This window comes from Stegostoma tigrinum, chromosome 8 (genome assembly GCF_030684315.1).
Source record: "Stegostoma tigrinum isolate sSteTig4 chromosome 8, sSteTig4.hap1, whole genome shotgun sequence".
NCBI lineage: Eukaryota > Metazoa > Chordata > Chondrichthyes > Orectolobiformes > Stegostomatidae > Stegostoma > Stegostoma tigrinum.
Window position 1 is genome coordinate 71348370 of NC_081361.1, and position 23806 is coordinate 71372175.

At 41.6% G+C, this 23806-nt stretch overlaps 1 protein-coding gene across 8 annotated transcripts in view; it reads right to left on the reverse strand.

Annotated features, from left to right (window-relative positions):
- The window catches only part of ccdc24 (coiled-coil domain containing 24), a 255476-nt gene that overhangs the window by 229904 nt on the left and 1766 nt on the right, over positions 1-23806 (reverse strand). For 2 of the 8 annotated variants that reach the window (XM_059647975.1, XM_059647974.1), the window contains exon 1: positions 5075-5235. The exons of 1 other annotated variant lie outside the window; for it this stretch is intronic. Coding sequence is in view for 1 of the 7 variants with exons in the window: in XM_048539034.2 (XP_048394991.1) it covers positions 4937-5011 (75 nt within the window). In the remaining 6 variants the exon portion in view is untranslated. 5 more of the 8 variants (XM_059647973.1, XM_048539033.2, XM_048539034.2 and 2 more) reach the window with 5 other exon arrangements.

Consider the following 23806-nt stretch of genomic DNA (forward strand, 5'->3'; position numbering starts at 1 on the left):
TGTGGCATTCCCAGCAGTCTCCTATCCAAGTATTAAGCAAATCTCAGTCACCTTAGCTTCTAAACTTAGATGATATTAAACATATTCAGACTAGTATGCTCAGGGGCTCGATAGTATTTAAGCCACCCACTACTCCTGCGACAGGTGTCTACACCTCATTCTATACTTTCTTTCATTCAGACCATGCTCTTGCTGTATTTTTCCCAGCACATTCACTTGCCATTTTTCTCTTTGCTCTTAAAAGCTTTAAATTGTTCTCTTCAACTCCTTTTGTTCCCCAAAACAGCACTTTTTGGTCTCCTCTGCACTGTTTAGTCTCCACTTTTTATACCTATAATGTGCCAGGAGTCATTCAGCACGTAAGAAGTCTTTATTAAAATGTGAGTGACTCCAACCCTTTTAACCCAATAAAACTCAATAATATTGATTTGCAGACCACCACTTTGTGATAAATACATTATCCCATAGCACTGAGTCTTTGATCACTGCTTCAGATCATATTCCTTGGCAGATTTTGCTCCCTCATTGTGGGCTTTTATTCTCATTTGTCAAGGGATCTGAGTATCACTGGCAAAGCCAACATTTTACCCATCCTAAACTGTATCTGAAAACATGATGATGAGTTGCCTTCTTGAACAATGCAGTCTGTATATTGTAGGTGTACGTAGTAGATTTTGTCAGGCAGGGAATGTTTTTGATCCAGTGACCGTGAAGGTATGGTGATATACTTCCAAGTGTGCGCTTAATTGAAGATATTGACATTTTTCTAACAGTTTTTAGCATGAATTTCACAAATCTCGAATCTCAGAACACAGATGTGCATCTTTAAAAACATAACTTTAGTGAATGTAAGTCACTGTGCAAAAATAGGTAGCAGGTCATTGGACTGGGCAGAATATAAAGCATTATAAAGCAAATAATGACTAAAAAATTAAGAATTGAAAAATACAGCTCAAGAGAAAATTAGCCAGAGATATAAAAATAGATGGTAAGAATTTCTATAAATATTTAAAAAGGAAAAGATTTAACAAAGTGCATGATGATCATATGGAAAGTTAATTTAAGAAATAATAATGCAAAATAAGGGAATGGCATTGGAACAGGTATTTTCCATGAGCCTTCACTGCAGTGGATACATCCAACAACTGTAGTTCAGCCACACTTGAAGTACTGAAGTGCAGTTCTGATCGCCACACTATAGGAGGACATGACGCTTTAGAAAGAGTGCAAAAGAGGTTTACCAGGATGTCGCCTGGACTGGAGTATATTAGCAATACGGACAGGTTGGACAAACTGTTTTTGCTAGTGTCAGAGGCAGTGGGGTAGCCTAAAAGAAGTATATAAAATTGGGCAGTGTCTTTTTCCTCAGGGTGGCAATGCCTAATACCAAGAGGCATTGTTGAAGGCGAGGAGGGGGAAGTTTAAAGGAGATGTGCATGTGGTCTTATTTAAATGCAGCGAGTGGGAGATGTGTGAAACTGCCAGTCAAGAGAGGTCGTGGAAGGAGATACAGTAACAATGTTTTAAGAGGCATTTAGACTGACACACGAACAGGCAGGGGCAAGGGGGAGGTGGACCATGTGCGGGCAGAATGGATTAGTTTAGAATGGCATCATAGTCAGCACAGGCCTCATGGGCAGAAAGGTTTGTTCCAGTGCTGTTCTGTTCTAAGTTCATTCTCAGAGCAGCAATAAATAAGGAAATGGAAGGCAGGGAGGAACTCAGGAAAATCACCAGAGAAGTGGTATGGGGTAATTTGCTGACAAGTGCTTAGGTCCGAAAAGCCTTCATCCTAGGGTCTTAAAAGTGGCTAGTGAGATATCTGATACATTGTAGTTTTCCAACGTCCTCTTGATTCAGGAATGATCCTATTATATTGAAAGATAGCAAGTGTAATTCCTTTACTTAAAAAAAAGGACAGAAAAGAGGAAACTACAGTTCAGTTAGATCAACAGTCACTGGAAAAATGTTAGAAACTGTTTGTAAAGATATAATAGCAAGCATTTAAATCATTAGTTCAAGGCAACCAGGCTTGGTTTTGTGAGAAGGAAATTGTTTGATCAATCCACAGGAATTGTTTGACTAGTACATGCTGTGGATAAATGGGAATTGGTGAATGTGTCTGTTCTTAGATTTCCAGAATGCATTTCATAAAGTGCCACATCAAACATCACTGTAGAAAATAAAAGTTTGTCATATGGAGGGTGGCAAATTGGCATGATTAGACATTTAGGTGACTAACATAAATTAGGTGAGTCTTTTTTTCAGATTGGCAAAATGTAACAACTGTTACACTACAGAGTTTGGTGCTGGAACCTTAATGGCTTACAATTTACATTGGTGACTTAAGTGAAAGGACAGGAGGTACGGTTACCATTTTGTCTGATGACAGACAGAAAAGTAGGTTGTGAAGAGGACACAAGGGGCAACAAAAACATCAGAGATAACGTGAACTGCAGATGCTGGAGAATCCGAGATAACAAAGTGTGGAGCTGGATGAACACAGCAGACCAAGCAGCATCTCATGAGCACAAAAGCTGATGTTTTGGGCCTAGACCGTTCATCAGAAAAGGGAGATGGGGAGAGGGTTCTGAAATAAACAAGGAAAGAGGGGGAGGCACATCGAAGGTGGAGAGGAGACAGACAAGTTCAAGGGGTGGGGATGGAGCCAGTAGAGGCGAGTGTAGGTGGGGAGGTGGGAGGGGATAGGTCAGTCCGGGGAGGACGGACAGGTCAAGGGGTGGGATGAGGTTAGGAGATAGGGAATGGAGGCGCAACTTGAGGTGGGAGGGGAAAGTTGCAGGAACAGCAACTCGTATTCCACTTAGGAACCCTACAGCCCAATGGAATTAATGTGGATTTCACAAGCTTCAAAATCTCCCCTCCCCGTCACTGCATCCCAAAACCAGCCCAGCTTGTCCCCGCCTGCCTAACCTGTTCTTCCTCTCACCTATCCCCTCCTCCGACCTCAAGCCGCATCTCCATTTCCTACCTACTAACCTCATCCCGCCCGCATGACCTGTCCGTCCTCCCCAGACTGACCTATCTCCTCCCTACCTATACTCACCTCTACAGGCTCCATCCCCGCCCCTTTAACTTGTCAGTCTCCTCTATCCACCTTCGATCCACCTCCCCCCTCTCCCTATTTATTTCAGAACCCTCTCCCCAACCCCCTTTTCTGATGAAGGGTCTAAGCCCGAAACATCCGCTTTTGTGCTCCTAAGATGCTGCTTCGCCTGCTGTGTTCATCCAGCTTCACACTTTGTTATCTCTGCAACAAAAACATAGTTGGATTCTGTGATGGGACAAAGATGTGGCAAATGGAGTAAAATGCATGAAAGATTGAAATTATCCAGTTGCAAAAAAAGTACACTGCTTAAATGTTGAGATTGCAGTGCTTTCAAATGCAGAGAGATCTGAGTATCCTCATACTTGAATCATAAAAGATCAATATGTGGGTACAACACAAAATTATAAAAGGTTATAGAATGCTACATCATGAGGACTTGAATACAAGTTAACTAATTTATGCTTCAGTTATACAGGGCACTTATTTGATTTGATTTATTATAGTCACATGTACCCAAGTACAACAAAAAGCTTTGTTTTGCAAGGAGTACAGGCAGATCATAGCAAACAACGACATACAGATCACAGGGTGCTTACAGAGCATGGTAGACAAGGTTACGGTTGCACAGGAAGTACGCAAAGCAAGATCAACAATTATTTTAAGTTAGAGAGGTGCTGAGACGATAAGCGGAGTACTGTGCACAGTATGGGTCTCTCCAGCGAAGGGAGGATGTCAGTGCGCTAGCAGGAGTTCTGAAGGTACTAGTTGGTAAACCTGAATGACAGTGTTGTCTCAGGAGCAAAGGCTGGACAGGCTAGGCTATTTAATGGAGTTTAGAAGAACAATCAGTGACTTGAGTGGAACAAATCTTGAACAGTCTTGACAAGGACTTGGAGAACACATTTCCTACTATGGCAGAATCTAGAAATAGGAATCACAGTTTAAAAACAAGGGATTACCATTTAAAAGAGAGACAAGAGGAAATTTCTTCTGAGAATTGAGCATCTTTGGAATGCTTTTCCTGAAAAAGCAAATGGAAGCAAGATGTTTTCCCCAGGGAAGGGGAGCCCAAAACTAGAGGGCATAAGTTTAAGGTGAAAGGAAAAGGATACAAAAGGGAAAAAAAGGTCAACTTTTTCAACAGAAGGTGGTACATAAATGGAGTGAGCTGCCAAAGGAAGTGGTGGAGGCAGGTACAGTTACACCATTTAAAAGGTATTTGGACAAGTACATGCTAGGAAAGGTTTAAAAGGTTTACAAAACTTGAACAGCATGGATGCACTGGCCAAAGGGCCTGTTTCCATGCTGTATAACTTGATGACCCCGCCGTTCACTAACTACAAATGCAGCTTTGCTCACGTCCCTTGAACATTTTTGACAGAAATAGATTCTTGTTAAACAAGGGGGTGAAAAGTCATCAGGGATCAGCTGGAATGTGAATTTGAAATTGAAATTGAAATTACAATCATATTGGCCACGATCTCATTGAATGGTGAACTGGTATAAACAGCTTATTTACATTTCAATAAGTCCTTACTGACCTATTCTAATGCAAGTCACTAAGTTATTCGTGAAAAGAAGTTTCCATCTAATGTATATGCAACTATTCACTTTGTTATATTGACTTAATGTCCCCCGGCATGAGCTACTTCTAATGTCCATGCCTACGGCAGTAACTCCTGGCCCCAATTGATTTCTCTTGGAAAATATCAAAAGCAAGGGGAGGGACAGTGTCTCACTTCATGAGCCCGGCCCTGGGGCTCGACAGGCCGGGGGCCGGTAACTTGGCCCGAGAGCCGCTGACACACCGAGAAACCGGCACTTGACACGCGAACGAAAGCGATCCCGGCCACAGCGTGCACTCACCTCCGGCTCGGCCAACCCACCGCCGCTGGCCCTCAGCTCTGCCCTGTTACCGACCCACCCTGACACCGTCGCCATCACAAACTCTCATCTCCAAGGCCCACCTCTCGCGAGAACTGCCCCCTCCACTCAAGCATTTACCATCGTCCAACTCCCAAACGAAAAGTTCGTCTTAAAGCGAGACCCAGCAGCAACGTCTGGGCAACATCCACTGCAAGGGTCACAAGTCACCGCCAAGGTACTGACGATAAACTTCAGTCTCACGAGCACAAAGTGCGCATGAATTAAAGCAGATGCAAATACTGACAGTCGCAGAACCCAGCAGGAAGGAAACACTGAACTAAAACGAAGAACTGCAGATCTGCAATAAAACCAGCAACTGCTGGAGAAACTCAGCGGGTCTGGCAGCATCTGTGGGGAGGAAGAGTAAAACCCACAATGTTTTGGGTCCACTGACACTTCCTCAGAACTGATAGCTGCTCAGAAAAGATGGTATTTTTGTTGATGGTGGTTAGGGTAGGGGAAGAAGGAAGGGAATAGTTGGAGGCGGAAGTGATAGAGACAGAGATAGGGAAGAAGGGTAAGGCAGACAAAAAGTTTGTCCATAGTAAGCAAATAAAGAAGCGAGGCTAGATAAATGATAATGGGGACTATGGATGGTCATGCTGAAAGCCACTCGTGTTCTGATAGAGCCTGGAAACAATGTCATATTATTTATAAATAAATGCAATTGCGTAAGTGCCTGTGTAATCAGCATTCCATTTCAAGCTAGAAATAAATGGCTGATAGTACAAAACTTAAACATTGAAAAAAGAAACCTGTAAAGTGAAGCTTTTCACCTTACACATATCAGAACCAGGATGTAAGAAATGGACTTAAGAGATCATCTTATAGGAACAGGTACAGATTTGCTGGACAGTTTCCTTGGCTTGGCTCCATGCATAGTAAAGAATCAGAGAATCCCTACAGTATGGAAACAGGCCCTTCATCCCCACGAGTCCACACCTATCCTCCTATAACCCACCTAATCTGCACATCCCTGAACACAATGGGCACTAGCCTGCAATCCACCTAGTTTGCACATTTTTGGAATGTGGGAGGAAACTGGAGCAAGCGGAGGAAACCCACACAGACACGGGGAAAACATGCAAACTCCACATACACAGTTGCCTGAGGGAAGAATCAGACCTGGGTCCCTGGCTAAAGTTGGAACATATTTTGAGGAATGTTGGCGATTTCTGCTGTTTCAGGTCCCTTTGGGTCATGGTTGACCTGTTCAAGTGTAAATTTAGGTCAACATGTATGTTGTAATGAAAGATGTGTGATTTACACCTTAGAGATAATAGAAACTGCAGATGCTGGAGAATCCAAGATAACAAGGTGTGGAGCTGGATGAACGCAGCAAACCAAGCAGCATCAGGGAAGCAGGAAAGCTGATGTTTTGGACCTAGACCATTCTTCAGAAATGGGGGAGGGTTCTGAAATAGGGAGAGAGGGGGAGGTGGATAGAAGATGGATAGAGGAGAAGATAGGTGGAGAGGAGACAGACAGATCAAAGAGGTGGGATGGAGCCAGTAAAGATGAGTGTAGGTAGGGAGTTAGGGAGGAGATAGGTCAGTCTAGGGAGGACGGACAGGTCAAGGGGGTGGGATGAGGTTAGTAGGTAGGATATGGGGGTGGTACTTGAGGTGGGAGGAGGGGATAGATGGGAGGAAGGACAAGATAGGGAGGTGGGGACGAGCTGGGCTGGTTTTGGGATGCGGTGGGGGAGGGGAGATTTTGAAGCTTGTGAAGTCCACATTGATACCGTTCGGCTGCAGGGTTCCCAAGCGAAATATGAGTTGCTGTTCCTCCAAGCTTCGGGTAGCATTGTTGCAGCACCGCAGCAGGCCCAGGATGGACACGTCATCTGCGAAATGGGAATGGGAGTTGAAATGGTTTGTGACTGGGAGGTGCAGTTGTTTAGTGTGAACCGAGCAGAGGTGTTCTGCAAAGCCATGCCCAAGCGTCCGCTTGGGCTTCACAAGCTTCAAAATCTCCCCTCCCTCTACCGCATCCCAAAGCCAGCCCAGCTCTTCCCCACCTCCCTAACCTGTCCTTCCTCCCACCTCAAGCACCACCCCCATCTCCTACCTACTAACCTCATCCTGCCCCTTGACCTGGCCGTCCTCCCTGGACTGACCTATCTCCTCCCTAACTCCCTACCTACACTCATCTTTACTGGCTCCATCCCCACCTCTTTGACCTGTCTGTCTCCTCTCCACCTATCTTCTCCTCTATCCATCTTCTATCCGCCTCCCCCTCTTTCCCTGTTTATTTCAGAACCCCCTTCCCCTCCCCTATTTATGAAGAAGTGTCTAGGCCTGAAACGTCAGCCTTCCTGCTCCTGTGATGCTGCTTGACCTGCTGTGTTCATCCAGCTAACACCTTGTCATCTCAGATTCTCCAGCATCCACAGTTCCTATTATCTCATAAACCCATACAGGTGGCTTTTAAATGTTGTAATTGTACCTATCTCCATCACTTCCTCTGGCAGTTCATTCCATAGATACACAATCCTATGTGGAAAAAGTTACCCCTCAGGCCCTTTTTTAAATCTTACCCCTCTCACCTTAAATCTCTTCCGTCTAGTTTCGGGCTGCCCCACGCTAGGATTGAAAGATTTAAAAACACAGCAACACAAAATCCTGTCTACTCCCTAACAACATCACTTTACAGTTTCTCAATCTACAGAACGTCTCCTCCTCTAGCAAATCAGTGGGTTTGACTGAGTACTTTTTTCTACAGTTCCTCTCCTGTAAGCTGTGAAACCTTTTCTTGAATTCTTACACAACTGAGATCTGAGACTTGACCTGCTTTGAATAAACAAAGCAAGTTTCTAACCAAATACACCTAGTCTGGAGCTTTCAAAAAGCCCTTTTACTGTGGTAAATTATTTCCTTAACTGTTTGAACAATCTCCTTTCTGGCAGAACCTTTACTTTTACATGATCAGTTAAGTCTTCTTCAAACTGTCCCCAAAGCTCACCATTTTCTGGTGTTCTCTAAATTAAAATCAATCATTGATTATTCCAAACTCTAAAGCAACCTAATATCTTTCAATTCTTTCTCTATTCTGTTATAAACCCACACAATGTAGACAAACCTCCATGAACACTCCGGGACATACTGGTTTAAAATCATCTTTTTAGAAAGATTGTATCAGAGATAGTGGGAACTGCAGATGCTGGAGAATCCGAGATAACAAAGTGTGGAGCTGGATGAACACAGCAGGCCAAGCAGCATTTTAGAAAGATTGATCTTGTTAGTATCTAAACTGCTTTACAAAATAGAACCCCCATACGCCACTAAGATAATAAAGTGTGAAGCTGGATGAACACAGCAGGCCAAGCAGCATCTCAGGAGCACAAAAGATGACGTTTCGGGCCTAGACCCTTCATCAGAGAGGGGGATGGGGTGAGGGTTCTGGAATAAATAGGGAGAGAGGGGGAGGTGGACCGAAGATGGAGAGAAAAGAAGATAGGTGGAGAGGAGAGTATAGGTGGGGAGGTAGGGAGGGGATAGGTCAGTCCAGGGAAGACGGATAGGTCAAGGAGGTGGGATGAGGTTAGTAGGTAGGAAATGGAGGTGCGGCTTGGGGTGGGAGGAAGGGATGGGTGAGAGGAAGAACAGGTTAGGGAGGCAGAGACAGGCTGGGCTGGTTTTGGGGTGCAGTTGGGGGAGGGGATGAACTGGGCTGGTTTTGGGATGCGGTGGGGGAAGGGGAAATTTTGAAGCTCGTGAAGTCCACATTGATACCATTGGGCTGCAGGGTTCCCAAGCGGAATATGAGTTGCTGTTCCTGCAACCTTCGGGTGGCACCTATCCCCTCCCGACCTCCCACCTATACTCTCCTCTCCACCTATCTTCTTTTCTCTCCATCTTCGGTCCGCTTCCCTCTCTCTCTCTATTTATTCCAGAACCCTCACCCCATCCCCCTCTCTGATGAAGGGTCGAGGCCCGAAACGTCAGCTTTTGTGCTCCTGAGGTGCTGGTTGGCCTGCTGTGTTCATCCAGCTTCACACTTTATTATCTTGGATTCTCCAGCATCTGCAGTTCCCATTATCTCTCACCCATACGCCACTAGTTTGAAATCCAAACTCTAAAGAAAAGATACAAATGTGTAAATCAGGTGTGGAGCTGGATGAACACAGCAGGCTGAGCAGGAATGCTGACGTTTCGGGCCCAGGGTCTAGGCCCGAAGCGTCAGCTTTTCTGCTCCTAAGATGCTGCTTGGCCTGCTGTGTTAATCTAGCTCCACTCCTTGTTATCTCGGATTCTCCAGCATCTGCAGTTCCTATTATGTCTAATGTGTAAATCACACATAATAGTTCCTATTATGTCTAATGTGTAAATCCCACACAACATGCAAACTGACTGAAATTTCCATTTGAAAAGGTCAACCTTGACCCAACAAAGGGAACTGAAACAGCAGAAATCACCAACATTCCTCAAAATATGTTCCAACTTTAGCCAGGGACCCGGGTTCAATTCTTTTCTCGGGCAACTGTCTGTGTGGAGTTTGCACGTTCTTACCGTGTCTGTGTGGGTTTCCTCTGGATGCTCCGGTTTCCTCCCACATTCCAAAAATGTGCAGGCTAGATGGAGTGCAGGCTAGTGCACATAGTGTTCAGGGATGTGCAGATTAGGTGGGTTATAGGGGGATAGGTGTGGACTCGTGTGGGTGAAGAGCCTGTTTCCATACAGTAGGGATTCTCTGATTCATTGGTATGCATGGAGCACACAGCTGTCAATCAATTCTAATCACAAAAGACCATTCACAATGGCCAGAGATAATGGGAACTGCAGATGCTGGAGAATCCGAGTAACAAAGTGTGGAGCTAGATGAACACAGCAGACCAAGCAGCATTTTAGGAGCATAAAAGCAGATATTTCAGGCCTAGACCCTTCATTCACAATGGTCAGTTCCTTTCAAGGAGCTTTGATTATTAATGGGCTAGTAATTTGCAGTACGAATTTTCGTGATTATAATGAGGTTAACCAGCTGGACCTCAGAACAGGATTTCCTGTTTGGGGCTGTTAAGGTGGTCCAATTGGGGAGCCCTGGCTGACAGATGAAAAAAAAAGGTGAGTGTCAGAGATGCTGACTCTGGAGAGGCAGTATTAAAGTTAAGACTGCTCAGTGTAAATAAAGTTGACTTGGTGACAGGACATGTGGAGATATTTCATGAATAGTATTTGTAATTTGAATGGATGGTAATAATTCCATCATTATTTTTAAAGATGTTTCCTAAGCAAGGTCTGAAACAAAATATTTTGAAAATTCCATCTAGCTTAACATCCCTTTCAAGCGTCAGCCCACATCTGACAAGTAGTTGCAAAATGATGAACTCACGTATATTTCCATTCCAAACGGAGGAAGTAACTAAACAAACTTGATCTGATTAGGTTTTGATTATATCAACAGAGGCAGGCTATTTTGCTTTGAAACTAATCATGAATACCAGACAGCATTGTATATTTCTTAAACTCAGAACAGAAATATCACTTTGAAAATGAAGCAACAAAATTCTCTTAAAATTCAATATTCAACCTGACTGAAAGTTCAGGTGAAGATTAAAGACACAGCAACGTATAGATGGAAGTGAGTGAAAACTCTTCTTTCCATATACTTTTTTAGTAAATTAGACAACTCTTCAGAGGGGTGGTGTGGACTCGATGGGCTGAATGGCTGTAGTGATTCTAAAAATTCACTGATTTATCTGATTCAATTCATTAAATTTGGAAGTTGACAAGACCATAGCAGATGACATGCAAGAGAGATAAATTAAAAGAATCATATTTACTGTATGCAGAATGTTGATCTGGCTAGAAAAGGTTGTGAAAGAAATTTAAAGCAATAATAAACTTCAGATACAGCCCATCGAATAAGTGCAATGTTGTAAAATACAAAGCCGACAACATATTAACCTGTAAGGTAAAGTCACCACGGTGGTGCATATCTAGAAATCTCAAAGAATATTAAAGTTGGAATCTGTTTAGAGGGCTTCTCGCAATTTTGTCAGTTTCAGTTCGCTGCACTGACCAGAAGTGAACTATCTCTATGGTAGATTATGCACGCTACCCTGAAATGGTTCTACAGCACTATATAATTGCTGTTCCTTTCTTCAAAGAGAATTCAAAGACCACTTAGTGATATTATAAACTTCAGAAATTTAATAACTGTTCATGGACTGAAAGAATCAACAAACTATTACATCTACAAAGAAGCAGCAATAACTCTTTCTGGAATTTATTATGGGACAAGGACAAACTTATCCAGGAATTGAAAGCAATTAGCACTCAGCAAGGAGTCAAGGCTGCAGACAAAAAATTGTTTTGACACCTGCTTGGTAACTGGATGCTTCACGTCACCAGGATAAATGACTGCCCTGTTGAAGAATTTAAGATGTTCATTACAAGACAGATGTGTCTTCAAACAGACGGTTCAGGCCGAACACAACAGAGGAGCTAATTCTCATAAACAGCAAGCTGCAGATCCAAGAACTCCAAAAGAGTAGTCAATATTTTGAATGAAAAAAATGTAAAGGATCATCAATAGTATCACTTTATGGACCTGACAGACAAAAACGTGTATGAAAAAGCAACTCTCCCTCAGCAGAACTTCAAAGAACAACTGTCCACAAGAAGTGAACCCTGGACACTTCCAGAGACTGACACTGTTGGTTAGAATTGTAGCTAAATTTCATCATTAATTGGGTAATAGCCAAGTTGACTTGTTTACATGGGGGGTTTTATTTTGGTTGCTACACGCAATAAAGTTTAATTCATTGTTTCAGTATTTGACTGTGAGATTTCTTAAGCAGCCAAATCAATTCATGGTGGTTTCCTGCAACACATCGAAGCAGTTCAATCCCTAAAATCAACTATGACACTCAAACATAGAGCCTGGTCCATTGTTCAATATATCATGGCTAATCCTCAATCTCAATGTTGTATTCCTGCTTTCTCCCCACACCCACGATACCTTTTAAATCTAAACCTTTATCTATTTCTTTCTTGAATATATTCAGTGATTTCGCCTCCACTACATTCTTTCTTAGGAAGTCCAAAACTACACCTAATCCCAGATCCCTCTTCTTATTCACACTTCTGAATATATCACTATTTAAATAATAGACACCCAAGTGCGTGTCTTCATATTTAGTCACGTTGCTTCTGCCATGTCTTTGCCAACTCACTCAACTTATCTTAGCGTCCACGTATTGTCTCACCTCACAATTCCACCCACTTCTGTCACTGAGAAACTTAGAAATATTTCATATTGTTCCCCCATCCAAGATAGTCTTAATAGTCATATATCATGCATAGCTGATGCCCCAAGCTCTGACCCTTGCAGTACCCCACTAGTCACAGCCTGCCACTTAGAAAATGACCTATTTACTCCCACATTCTGTTTTCTGTCAGTCAAATAATGTTTGATCTAGGCTAATATAATTGCCCCTATCCAATATGCTATAATTTTGCCCACTAACTTATGAGGAACCTTACAAAATGGGTATTAAATTCAAAAGTTACGATCAACTTGTATTGGACCTTGGGAAGACCACATTTATTGTGCAGTGTTCTGGTCTGTATACCATAAAAAGAATATAGATGCATTAAAAAAAACAAAAAAACTTTCCATTGAAGGCCCTTGAAGACATCACAGCAATTTGGAAAGATTGAGCAGGCTGTGGCTTCCTTTTAGAGCAAAAGAAAATTGAAAAAAAGACCTTAGAGGTCTTTAAACTGATAAATTTGTTGGTCAAGTTACTTGTGAAAGAAATGTTTTTACTTGCAGAAGAGACTAAAACCAGGGGACATAGTGCAAAATAGATAAACAATGAGAAATTTCTTGACTCAGAATAGCAAAATTGTATGACTCAATACTGCAAGCAGTGGTTAAAGCATGTAGCTTAGAGGCTTAGGAAAGGAAACTGGATGAATACAAGAGAAGAGGGAATGGAAAATATACTGAAATATTCATCTGAGATAAATGGATTAGGTTGAAATTCAGTTAGAGTACACACCTAGTATGGACTCTTTGGATCAAATAAGCTGTTTCTACATCTCTAATGACAACTTATTTTTTACTTTTGCTCTTTTTTAAATTGTAGATTAACATAAGAAAATAACTCATAAAATTGGGGATTGCAAGGATGACTGTATGGTTTGAAAGCAAGTAACTTGATATTCATTATGAATATTGTTTGCACAGGATAATAATGTCGTTGCAGATGAACTGCAGCCGAAGAGTATGTACCAATGGGGTTTTCATTGACAACAAGTAGAGGATTTGTTTGTGAACTAGTAACCAGTTACCGATGACAAAGTCATCTGTTTGTTAACAATTATCTGGTTGGCTCTCAGGTACCTGACCAGTTTGGGGCTGTGAACAAGATTCCCAGAAGCCTTCAAATCACCAGGTCTCTTGGATCTCTATAGTAAAAGTCAATTTAAGCCTGAAGAAAATCTTTCCTTTAACTTTCCTTTAGCAGTTGCTATATGCTGTGAGTTTTAATGAGCAAACCTGTGACATTTTATAAAAGAACCAGCCACCATGTGCATCTTGTAAACCTATGAAAATAGGAGGAGAATGATGATTGAGAAGCAGCGTTCTGACTAGCACAAAAATCGCAGGAAGCATCTGAACAACCCTTGTGAACAGGAATCACTGAACCCTCCTCCCAGCTTTTCACTATGTTCATAATCCATCTTTTCTTCTGTCTAAGTGGAGTGTTTAAGGGAATTAGACTTTTAATTGGTACAGATATATGCTGATTGTTCAGAACTATTTACCTGTAATATTTAAATACTTGTAATAAATAGTAATTCTTGTTGAATACAGAAACATGGTCTGAGCTTTCTGTTAATGTGGGCCAGAAAAGCAGATACAGCGGAGAATCTTCACATTTTAAAAATTCTTAACCTTTGTGATGACTGAGAATAGTGGGACCTGATTTCCAGCATGTAACCCCAATGAGTCATGGCACATCGTATATTCCATGCCATTGGCTGTTACAGACACACAAGGGCTAAATGATCTACTGCTGTTTCTATATATCATAGGCTCTGAATGAAGCTGCCAATGCGCAGAATTTTATGTGGAATGAGTGGCCCTGTCCCCATCATCTAGTAAAACTGTCTCTGATGGGCTTTGTTATAATGAGTGGATTTTATCATCATTGGGCCACTAATTGACTGAAGGTGAAACTTCTGATTCCAGCTTATAACATCAAACATTTCTGATAAAATTTGCAATTTCAAAGTCCAAGTTAAGTAGTATTATTTATGCTTAGTTTTGATGTTACTGGAACTCAGTAGAAGCAGATGTCATTTTTAATAAAATTGATTTCTAGTGTTTTATAGTACTGGATTAAACTAGTGAGGGGCTCACGCAACACAACACAAGCAAGGAATCCTGCCATAAGGACAATGAAGGCAGCAACTACATGGCCAGTATCTGTAGTAGACCAAGGCAATGGATTTAAAAGTGCCACGTGGTTTCAAATGGTGGGACATTACACCAATATTGTGATAAGTTTACATTAGGTAAAACTGATCATAAACGAGGTTGTAACAATTTATAATAGACAAAATGTGGCAGGAGAAACATCGCAAGTCTATTGAGAATAAATCAACTTGTGCAGATAAAAAATGTGTATAGATCTAATTTGTTAATTTTTGACACAAATTGCTAAATATTTTATCATTCCATCACAGGAATCTGCTGAATTTCATAAATCTGCAAGGATTTGATCTTCGCAAAATCACCCGTCTGAAATGTAGTTGTGTCATTCATCTAACCCTGATCATATTTCTGATGTGTAAGGCATTCAGGCAGCATCATAATTTTTTTCCTAGAATCCCTACGGTGTGGAAATAGGCCATTCAGCCCAACAAGCCCACACCAATTCTCCGACAAATGAACCACCCCCTACCCAATCCCTATATTTTCCATGGCTAATCCGTCTAACCTACACATCCCTGAACACTATGGATAATTTAGCATGGCAAGTCCATCTAACCTGCACATCTTTGGATTATGGGAGGAAACCCATGCAGACCACAAGGAGAATGTACAAGCTGCACACACTCACCTGGGGCTGGATGTGAACCCAGGTCCTAGAGCTGTGAGGCAGCACTGCCAGCCACCGAGCCACCATGCCACCCCGGATAAAATTTGGATAGTGGTTGTTCAATGAATTCCCAGCTTTTTAAAAAAATTCTGTAATACAACAATCATTTATATTTATGTAACATATTTTGTTTTAATAACCTGTTCCAAAGCATTTCACAAGAGGATCAGCAAATGCATTTTAGCATTGAGTCACACAAATAGATACTAGGAAAAATGACTGAAAGCAGAGTCAAAGAACCAGGAAAGGAAGGGAGGTGCAGGGTTTTAGTGAGTAAATTCCAACTGTTAGGGTCCAGACAAAATGATTAAATTCAGCAAAGGGCTGGAATTGGAGGAAGGCAGAGATTTAGCAAGATTGTCAGGGCCAGAGAAAATTACAAAAATAAGAAAAGTGAGGGCATTTAAAAACAAGAATGACAAATTTAAAATTGAAGCAAACTTCAAGTGGTTCTATGAATACAGAAGTGATTGGTGAATGAGATGTATGTTAGAATATGCAGGAAACAAATTCTCCACAAACTCAGATGTATGTAAAATGGACAATGAGAGGCTGACCAGAAAAGCATCGGAATAATTAAGACTAGAATTATAAAAGGAATGGGTGACTGGGTCAGTAGCAGATGAGCTGACGTAGGAGAGAAGTTAGGCCATGTTAGAAAGCTGGAATTAGATGGTCTTGATAATGAAGTGGATACTTGCCACAAAGAGTTTGTTATGCCGAATGCCAATTGGAAATCCCTTGGGTGCCTTCTGAAATATTGGATCTGCCATTTGGAGGCATTATATTCCACAAAAAAAGTAAATGAAACTTAAAAGCGCAAAAGTTAAACTAACTTGATATGATTTCACACAATTCATACCAAAGAATCAGAGGAAAATGGTGTTTGTTATTCTCTCAGATGAAAGAAACCTGACAACTGTAAAGGTAAAAACTTACGTAATTTTCTTCAGTTACAGATTGCTTTGTGTTTTAATACATAAACAAATAAGGGCATCTCAAGTGCAATCATTTCTTTCTCTGTACATGAAACAACAATTTCCTGAGTATAATTGCTTCCTGTTTTTTCCTGTTTTTGTTTCAGACTTGTCAGCAAGTCAATTTCTTTTCATCTTTAAATCATTGCTGCTTACATGGCTTGTTCTTTGGATTTCTACTTGAAGTACAAAGACAGAATATATAATTTGTTTTAAGCGTGACATTGGATGATTCAATGTCTTATAATTAAATTCCATATTTTATGCAAATGTAAAAATACTCATTCTGATTCGTGACTGCCTGGCAGAGCAGGGTCTACAGGCCGTACAAACTTCTGTTCTTTTATGTTCATCAGCTGGAAATGCCATTATGGAATAAATTCTTTAAAACTCAAATCCTATGTATATGTGAGCAATGATCAAACTTGCATAACAGTCAACCTCTACTTCTAACTCTCTGTACTTCTCTGATGTAGTCAAACTGGAATACTGTGAGCAGTTTTGATCTCTTTACCTAATGAAGGATACCCTGGCACTGGAGGCAGTCCAGAAAAGTTTTAACATTGATCCTAGTGTGGAGGGATTTACTTAAGAGAAGCGGTTCTGTGGTTTAGGCTTGTAATCATTGGAGTTTAGAAGAATGAGAGGAGGCCTTATTGAAACATGCAAGATTCTGAGGTGACTTGACATGGCAGATACATAGTGGTTGTTTCCCTTAGTGGGAGAGTCTGGGACCAGAGGTTATAATCTCAGAAAAGCTGGCCACCAATTTAAGGCAGAGATGAAGAGGAATTTCTCCTCTCTTAGGATAGTGAATCTGGGGAATTCTTTACCGCAGAGGGCTGATGAGACTGGGTTGTTAAGCGTATTCAAGACTAAGATGAACAGATTTTCTTATCATTAAGGGAATGGAGGCTTATTATGAAGAAAGGCAGGGTAATGGAGTTGTGGATTATCTGAGCAGCTTTAATGAGCCAAATGGCCGACTGCTGCTCCTACACGTTGTGGTCAAACTCATCCTGTGCAAACCTACTCATTGATAGTATCAGACAATAGGAAACTGGTTCATTTGGCTCTGCAAGGTTTAATACTGAGGGGAGCCATAAGCACCTATGCACCATGTTGCTGTCATGAGGATTTGCGAAATCTTGAAGGAATGAGATTTAACATCAGATCCTCAATCAAAATCCTCAATACCTTTATAATAATATCTATCTTATCGATGTAACCTATAACTAGTTGCTAACATGCAATAGAATATATCTTGTTAATTATAAGGGACTCTTCTGGTTCAACCAGGAAATTATTTTCCTCTACCACACGAGCCTAAGCAGGCTCTGCAGTTTTCCATACTAAGGAGAATACTGACAGTTTTCTCCCTCATAAACTGTAACTCATACTGCACAGTGCACTGGCACTCCTATGAAACTTACACCATTGATTGCAGCTGCTAGCTTCTGTGCATGGCAACATATTGTCATGGTTACCACCTCACTGGTGCATTGTGTGTTCCCACTGGTCCCATCCTCTAATGTGGCAACTTCATATCAATATGGAATGTCTGACACACAATCTAGTTCAAACATAAAAGTTGTTGAGATTGCAAAGCAGACAAATAATTGTGCAGCCGCTACAGATTTCCAGATATTAAAGAATGTTAAAGGTTGGAGGAAACTTAGGGAGATGTCTAAGAGTAAAGAGCACAGCCTAGCATGTGACTAAGTGCAAAATATGTCGATGCAAATTTCCAGAATGGGCTCTGTTTCCCAAGGATTTGTCTAAATTGTTGGCCTGAAAATAGCAAGAAAATTGGGCATTGTAGATTTCAAAGCAGTTCTGAATACTGTACCATGCTTATTAACAGAATCAATTTTATTCTGTAAGAGAAGACCAAAGTTTCACAGCCTCTCTGAGGAGACACTGATAAGCTTATTAGATTTCAGCTATGTTCAGTCAAACTTGAGCTAAAGCATGAATGTGTTTGGACATGAGCCGGACTGGAACCAATGTCCTTGGGGGTGCTTTTGCTAATGCTGTGGGAGAAGGTTTAAACTAATGTGGCAGGGGGATGGGAACCAAATATTGGACAGAAAAGAGGTAGAAACGAAAGCCTGTAGGGAACTAGATAATGGAGTCAGTGTGACTAAAGGGAATAGTAGTCGGAGAGCAGATGATGAACACAAAGGGACAGGTGGTATGAGGTGCATTTGTTTTAATGCGAGAAGTGTAGTAGATAAGGCAGATGAGATTAGGGCTTGGATCGGTACCTGGAGGTACGATGTTATTGCTATTACTGAGACTTGGGTGAGGGAAGGGCATGATTGGCAACTAGTTGTCCCAGGATATCGATGCTTCAGGCAGGATAGAGAGGGAGGTAAAAGGGGTGGAGGAGTTGCAGTAATGGTCAAAGACGATATCACAGCCGCACTGAAGGAGGGTCCCATGGAGGACTCGAGCAGTGAGGCAATATGGGTAGAACTCAGAAATAGGAAGGATGGAGTAACACTGTTGGGGCTGTACTACAGGCTTCCCAACAGTGAGCGTGAGATAGAGGTACAAATATGTAAACAGATAATGGAAAGGTGTCGGAGAAACAGGGTGGTGGTGATGGGAGATTTTAATTTTTCCAACATTGACTGGTATTCACTCAGTGTTAGGGGTCAAGATGGAGCTGAATTTGTAAGGTGTGTCCAGGAGGGTTTTCTCGAGCAGTATGTATGTAGTTCAACTCAGGAAGGGGCCATACTGGACCTGGTGTTGGAGAATGAACCCGGCCAGGTGGTTGATATTACAGTAGGGGACTACTTGGGAAATAGCGACCACAATTCCGTAAGCTTTACAATACTCATGGACAAGGATAGAAGTGGTCCTAAAGGAAGAGTACTAAACTGGGGAAAGGCCGACTATACCAAGATTCGGCAGGATCTGAGGAATGTAGATTGGGAGAAACTGTTTGACGGTAAATCCACATTTGATATGTGGGAGGCTTTTAAGGAGAGGTTGATTAGTGTGCAGGAGAGACATGTTCCTGTGAAAACGAGGAATAGAAAAGGCAAGATTAGGGAGTCATGGATGACAGGTGAAATTGTGAGACTAGCCAAGGGAAAAAAGGAAGCATACATGAGGTCGAGGCGACTGAAGACAGATGAAGCTTTGCAAGAATATCAGGAATGTAGAGCGAATCTGAAACGAGGGATTAAGAGGGCTAAGAGAGGACATGAGATATTGCTGGCAAACATGGTTAAGGAAAATCCCAAAGCCTTTTATTCATATATAAAGAGCAAGAGGGTAACTAGAGAAAGGATTGGCCCACTTAAGGACAAAGAAGGAAAGTTATGCACTGAGTCAGAGAAAATGGGTGATATTCTTAACGAGTACTTTGCATCGGTATTCACCAAGGAGAGGGACATGACGGATGTTGAGGTCAGGGATAGATGTTTGCTTACTCTAGGTCAAGCTGACATAAGGAAGGAGGAAGTGTTAGGTATCCTAAAAGACATTAAGGTTGTCGAGTCCCTAGGTCCGGATGGGATCTATCCCAGGGTACTGAGGGAAGCGAGAGAGGAAATAGCGAGGGCCTCAACAGATATCTTTGCAGCATCCTTAGACAGGGGTGAGGTCCCAGAGGACTGGAGACTTGCTAATGTTGTCCCCTTGTTTAAGCAGGGCAGCAAAGATAATCCAGGTAATTATCGACCGGTGAGCCTGACGTCAGTGGTAGGAAAGCTACTGGAGAAGATACTGAGGGATAGGATCTATTCCCATTTGGAAGAAAATGGGCTCATCAGTGATAGGTAACATGGTTTTGTGCAGGGAAGGTCATGTCTTACCAACTTAACAGAATTCTTTGAGGACGTGACAAAGTTGATTGATGAGGGAAAGGCTGTAGATGTCACATACATGGACTTCAGTAAGGTGTTTGATAAGGTTCCCCATGGCAGGCTGATGGAGAAAGTGGGGTCCAGGGTATGCTAGCTAGATGGATAAAAAAACTGGCTAGGCAACAGGAGACAGAGAGTAGTAGCAGAATGGAGTTTCTCAAATTGGAGACCTGTGACCATTGGTGTTCCACAGGGATCTGTGCTGGGACCACTGTTGTTTGTGATATATGTAAATGATTTGGAGGAAGGTGTAGATGGTCTGATTAGCAAGTTTGCAGATGACACTAAGATTGGTGGAGTAGCAGATAGTGAAGGGGACTGTCAGTGATTACAGTAGAATATAGATAGACTGGAGAGTTGGGCAGATAAATGGCAGATGGAGTTCAATCCGGGCAATTGCGAGGTGATGCATTTTGGAAGATCAAATTCAAGGGCGAACTATACAGTAAATGGGAAAATCCTAGGGAAAATTGATGAACAGAGAGATCTGGGTGTTCAGGTCTATTGTTCCCTGAAGGTGACAACGCAGGTCAATAGGTGGTCAAGAAGGCATATGGCATGCTTTCCTTCATTGGACGGGGTATTGAGTACAAGAGTTGGCAGGTCATGTTGCAGTTGTATAGGACTTTGGTTTGGCCACATTTCGAGTACTGTGTACAGTTCTGGTTGCCACATTACCAAAAGGATGTGGATGCTTTGGAGAGGGTGCAGAGGAGGTTCACCAGGATGTTGCCTGGTATGGAGGGTGCTAGCTATGAAGAGAGGTTGAGTAGATTAGAATTATTTTCAATAGAAAGATGGAGATTGAGGGGGGATCTGATTGAGGTCTACAAAATCATGAGGGTTATAGACGGGGTGGATAGCAAAAAGCTTTCTCCCCCAGAGTGGGGGACTCAATTACTAGGGGTCATGAGTTCAAAGTGAGAGGAGGAAAGTTTAAGGGAGATATGCGTGGAAAGCTCTTTACACAGAGGGTGGTGGGTGCCTGGAACGCGTTGCCAGCGGAGGTGGTAGACGCAGACACGTTAACGTCTTTTAAGATATATTTGGACAGGTACATGGATGGGCAGGGAGCAAATGGACACAGACCATTAGAAAATAGATGACAGGTTAGACAGAAGATCTTGATCGGCGCAGGCTTGGAGGGCCGAAGGGCCTTTCCTGTGCTGTAATTTTCCTTGTTCTTTGTTCTTTTCTTTGTATGACAGCCAGTCAAATAGTGAGCAAAGTTGGAGAGGAAACAATTTTGGTGACAATGGGACAAAGTTTACATCAATAATGATAAATCAGCAATTCCCAAAAAGAGTGGCCATCCACATTCACAGTAAAGGACAGATTTTGAAAGTGATTTGAAAATAAGATGTGGAAAATTTGGAGTTTCTGACTAGGAGGAAAGAAAAGTATTCTCTTTTGGTTTATAGAGATAATGGGAACTGCAGATGCTGGAGAATCCAAGATAACAAATTGTGGAGCTGGATGAACACAGCAGGCCCAGCAGCATCTCAGGAGCACAAAAACTGACGTTTCGGGCCTAGACCCTTCATCAGCGATGAATTCTAATGCATTGCTTTGAAAAAAATGTTCTAAATTGATTCAAACATGCCTTTAAATTATGGTTAAATCATATTCAGCAAGGCATTATTGTGCAAAACGAAAATACAGTAGAATTTGGAAGTCTGACATGAGAACCAAAAAAAACCTGAAAAAAATCTCAGCAGGTTGGCAGGTAAGATTTCAACTCAATCCTCTCTGATGAAGGGTCTAGGCCCGAAACGTCAGCTTTTGTGCTCCTGAGATGCTGCTTGGCCTGCTGTGTTCATCCAGCTCCACACTTTGTTATCCCTCTTCTGGTTTATGTCCAGATCACAGTTTGTTGATTTTGATCCTGGAATTAGATCACAAAACAGTGATACTGTCATAACTCATGAAGGTTGAACCAACCTTGGTCACCCATTCAAAATCTCTCCAAATAAATCCTACAAAGACAGAATGAGAAAAATGCAGAATGTTCAGATGATCAGAGGACAGAAGACATTCATCAAGGGAGGAAACATAACATTTTGACATGAACACTCATGTGTGTTGTTGAAACTGGGAATGTGATCAATTCATTGAAGGATTGTAGGATAACTTGATGGCGCAGAAAATGGTTTGTTTCCTTTTTTCTTCTGTCGGTGTTGGCTGGGCAAACATTTATTGCTCATTGCCACTTGCTATTGAGAAAATGGTAGTGAGTTGGCTCTTTGTGGCATAGATACATAAATGAACTAATAGTGCAATTCGGATGGGAGTGCCATGAGTTTTGATCACATGACAGTGGAGGAATTATGATATAACTCCAAGTCAGAATGGTATATGGCTAGGAGGGAACCTTATAGGAGGCAATATTCCGTTGCATTTGTTGCCTTTGACCTTGTAGGCGGTAAAGGTTGTGGGTGTTTTGAGAGTGCAGTTCAAAGCTGTCTTCGTGCTGTGCTGAAATGTTTCTTGTAGATGGTACACACTGCTGCCACTGGTCATTGGTGTTGGAGAGGCTGAATGTTGAAGGTGGTGGATGGGTGTCTATCAAGCATGCTGCTTTGCCCCAGATTTTGTCAAGGCTCTCAAATATTCATTGGTGGACAAACTTTGAAGAGTCAGCACTTAAATTTCTCACTGCAGAATTCCTAGCCTCTAACCTGCCCTTGAAACACTAACAATTATTTTTAGGTTCAGTTCAGCATTGTGTCAATGGTAATATCCAAAATGTTGATTGTAGAGGATTCAGTGATGGAAATACCAAATAATGTCAGTCTGGTTAGTCATTTAATAGTCTGCCACCATTTACTACTGTCATGACAGGACTAGAGAGTTTATATATGACCCCTTGGTTGTGGGATCACAGCTCTGTCCATTATGTTCAGTATATATTACTTAGCATGCAAGTGCGGCTCCATTACAAGGTGACATCTTACTTTTAGGCATTTCACATGCTGCGACTGGCATGTCCCCCAACATTGTTTACCGAACCATGTTAAGCCCCTGTTTGCTCATAAACAAGAGGAGAATATGTTGGACCATGAGATTTCATGTGGTTTGACTGTGTGAGAAAATAATAGGGAGCAATCAGCTTCGGGAGCAAGGTGGAGAATTAAAATGACAAACAGAAGCTCAAAATTGTGCTTGCCAATTAAACGGAGAGGTTTTGATTTTTAAAAAAATTATTGACTTGAAATCTTACCTGCCAACCTGCTGAGATTTTTTTCAGTTTTTTTTTGGTTCTCATGTCAGACTTCCAAATCCTACTGTATTTTCGTTTTGCAGAATAATGCCTTGCTGAATATGATTTAACCATAATTTAAAGGCATACTTGAATCAATTTAGAACAATTTTTTCAAAGAAATGCATTAGAATTCATCCACCAAAAATGCAATGAATAAAGCTGCAGCCTGTTTTTTCTGGGCACCTGGCAAAATACACAAATCTATTAACACAACTGGAAAGGAATTTTGCTTCACAATTCATCACTGCTTCTTGTGTTAAAAATTCTGTGTTCAATAAATGTAACTTGAGACTGACACTTATTGAGTCCAACTGGTGCATAACATATCAGTGTATGATGTTGAATGATAGAGCATTATGTGCTAAGTAATAAACTATTAGAATAATGTGCGATATTAACCTTGGACGATGCAACAGATTATTTATCATTTATCTGACTTTCATAATCTTCTATTTTGGGGTCCTGTGCTGCAGTGGTCCCTTTGTTTGACAAGCCCTACAATTAAATTTTATATTTATTTACTTGGCAAAGTAATGTCTCATTTGGCGTCTGTCAAACCTGGCACCCCTGCCA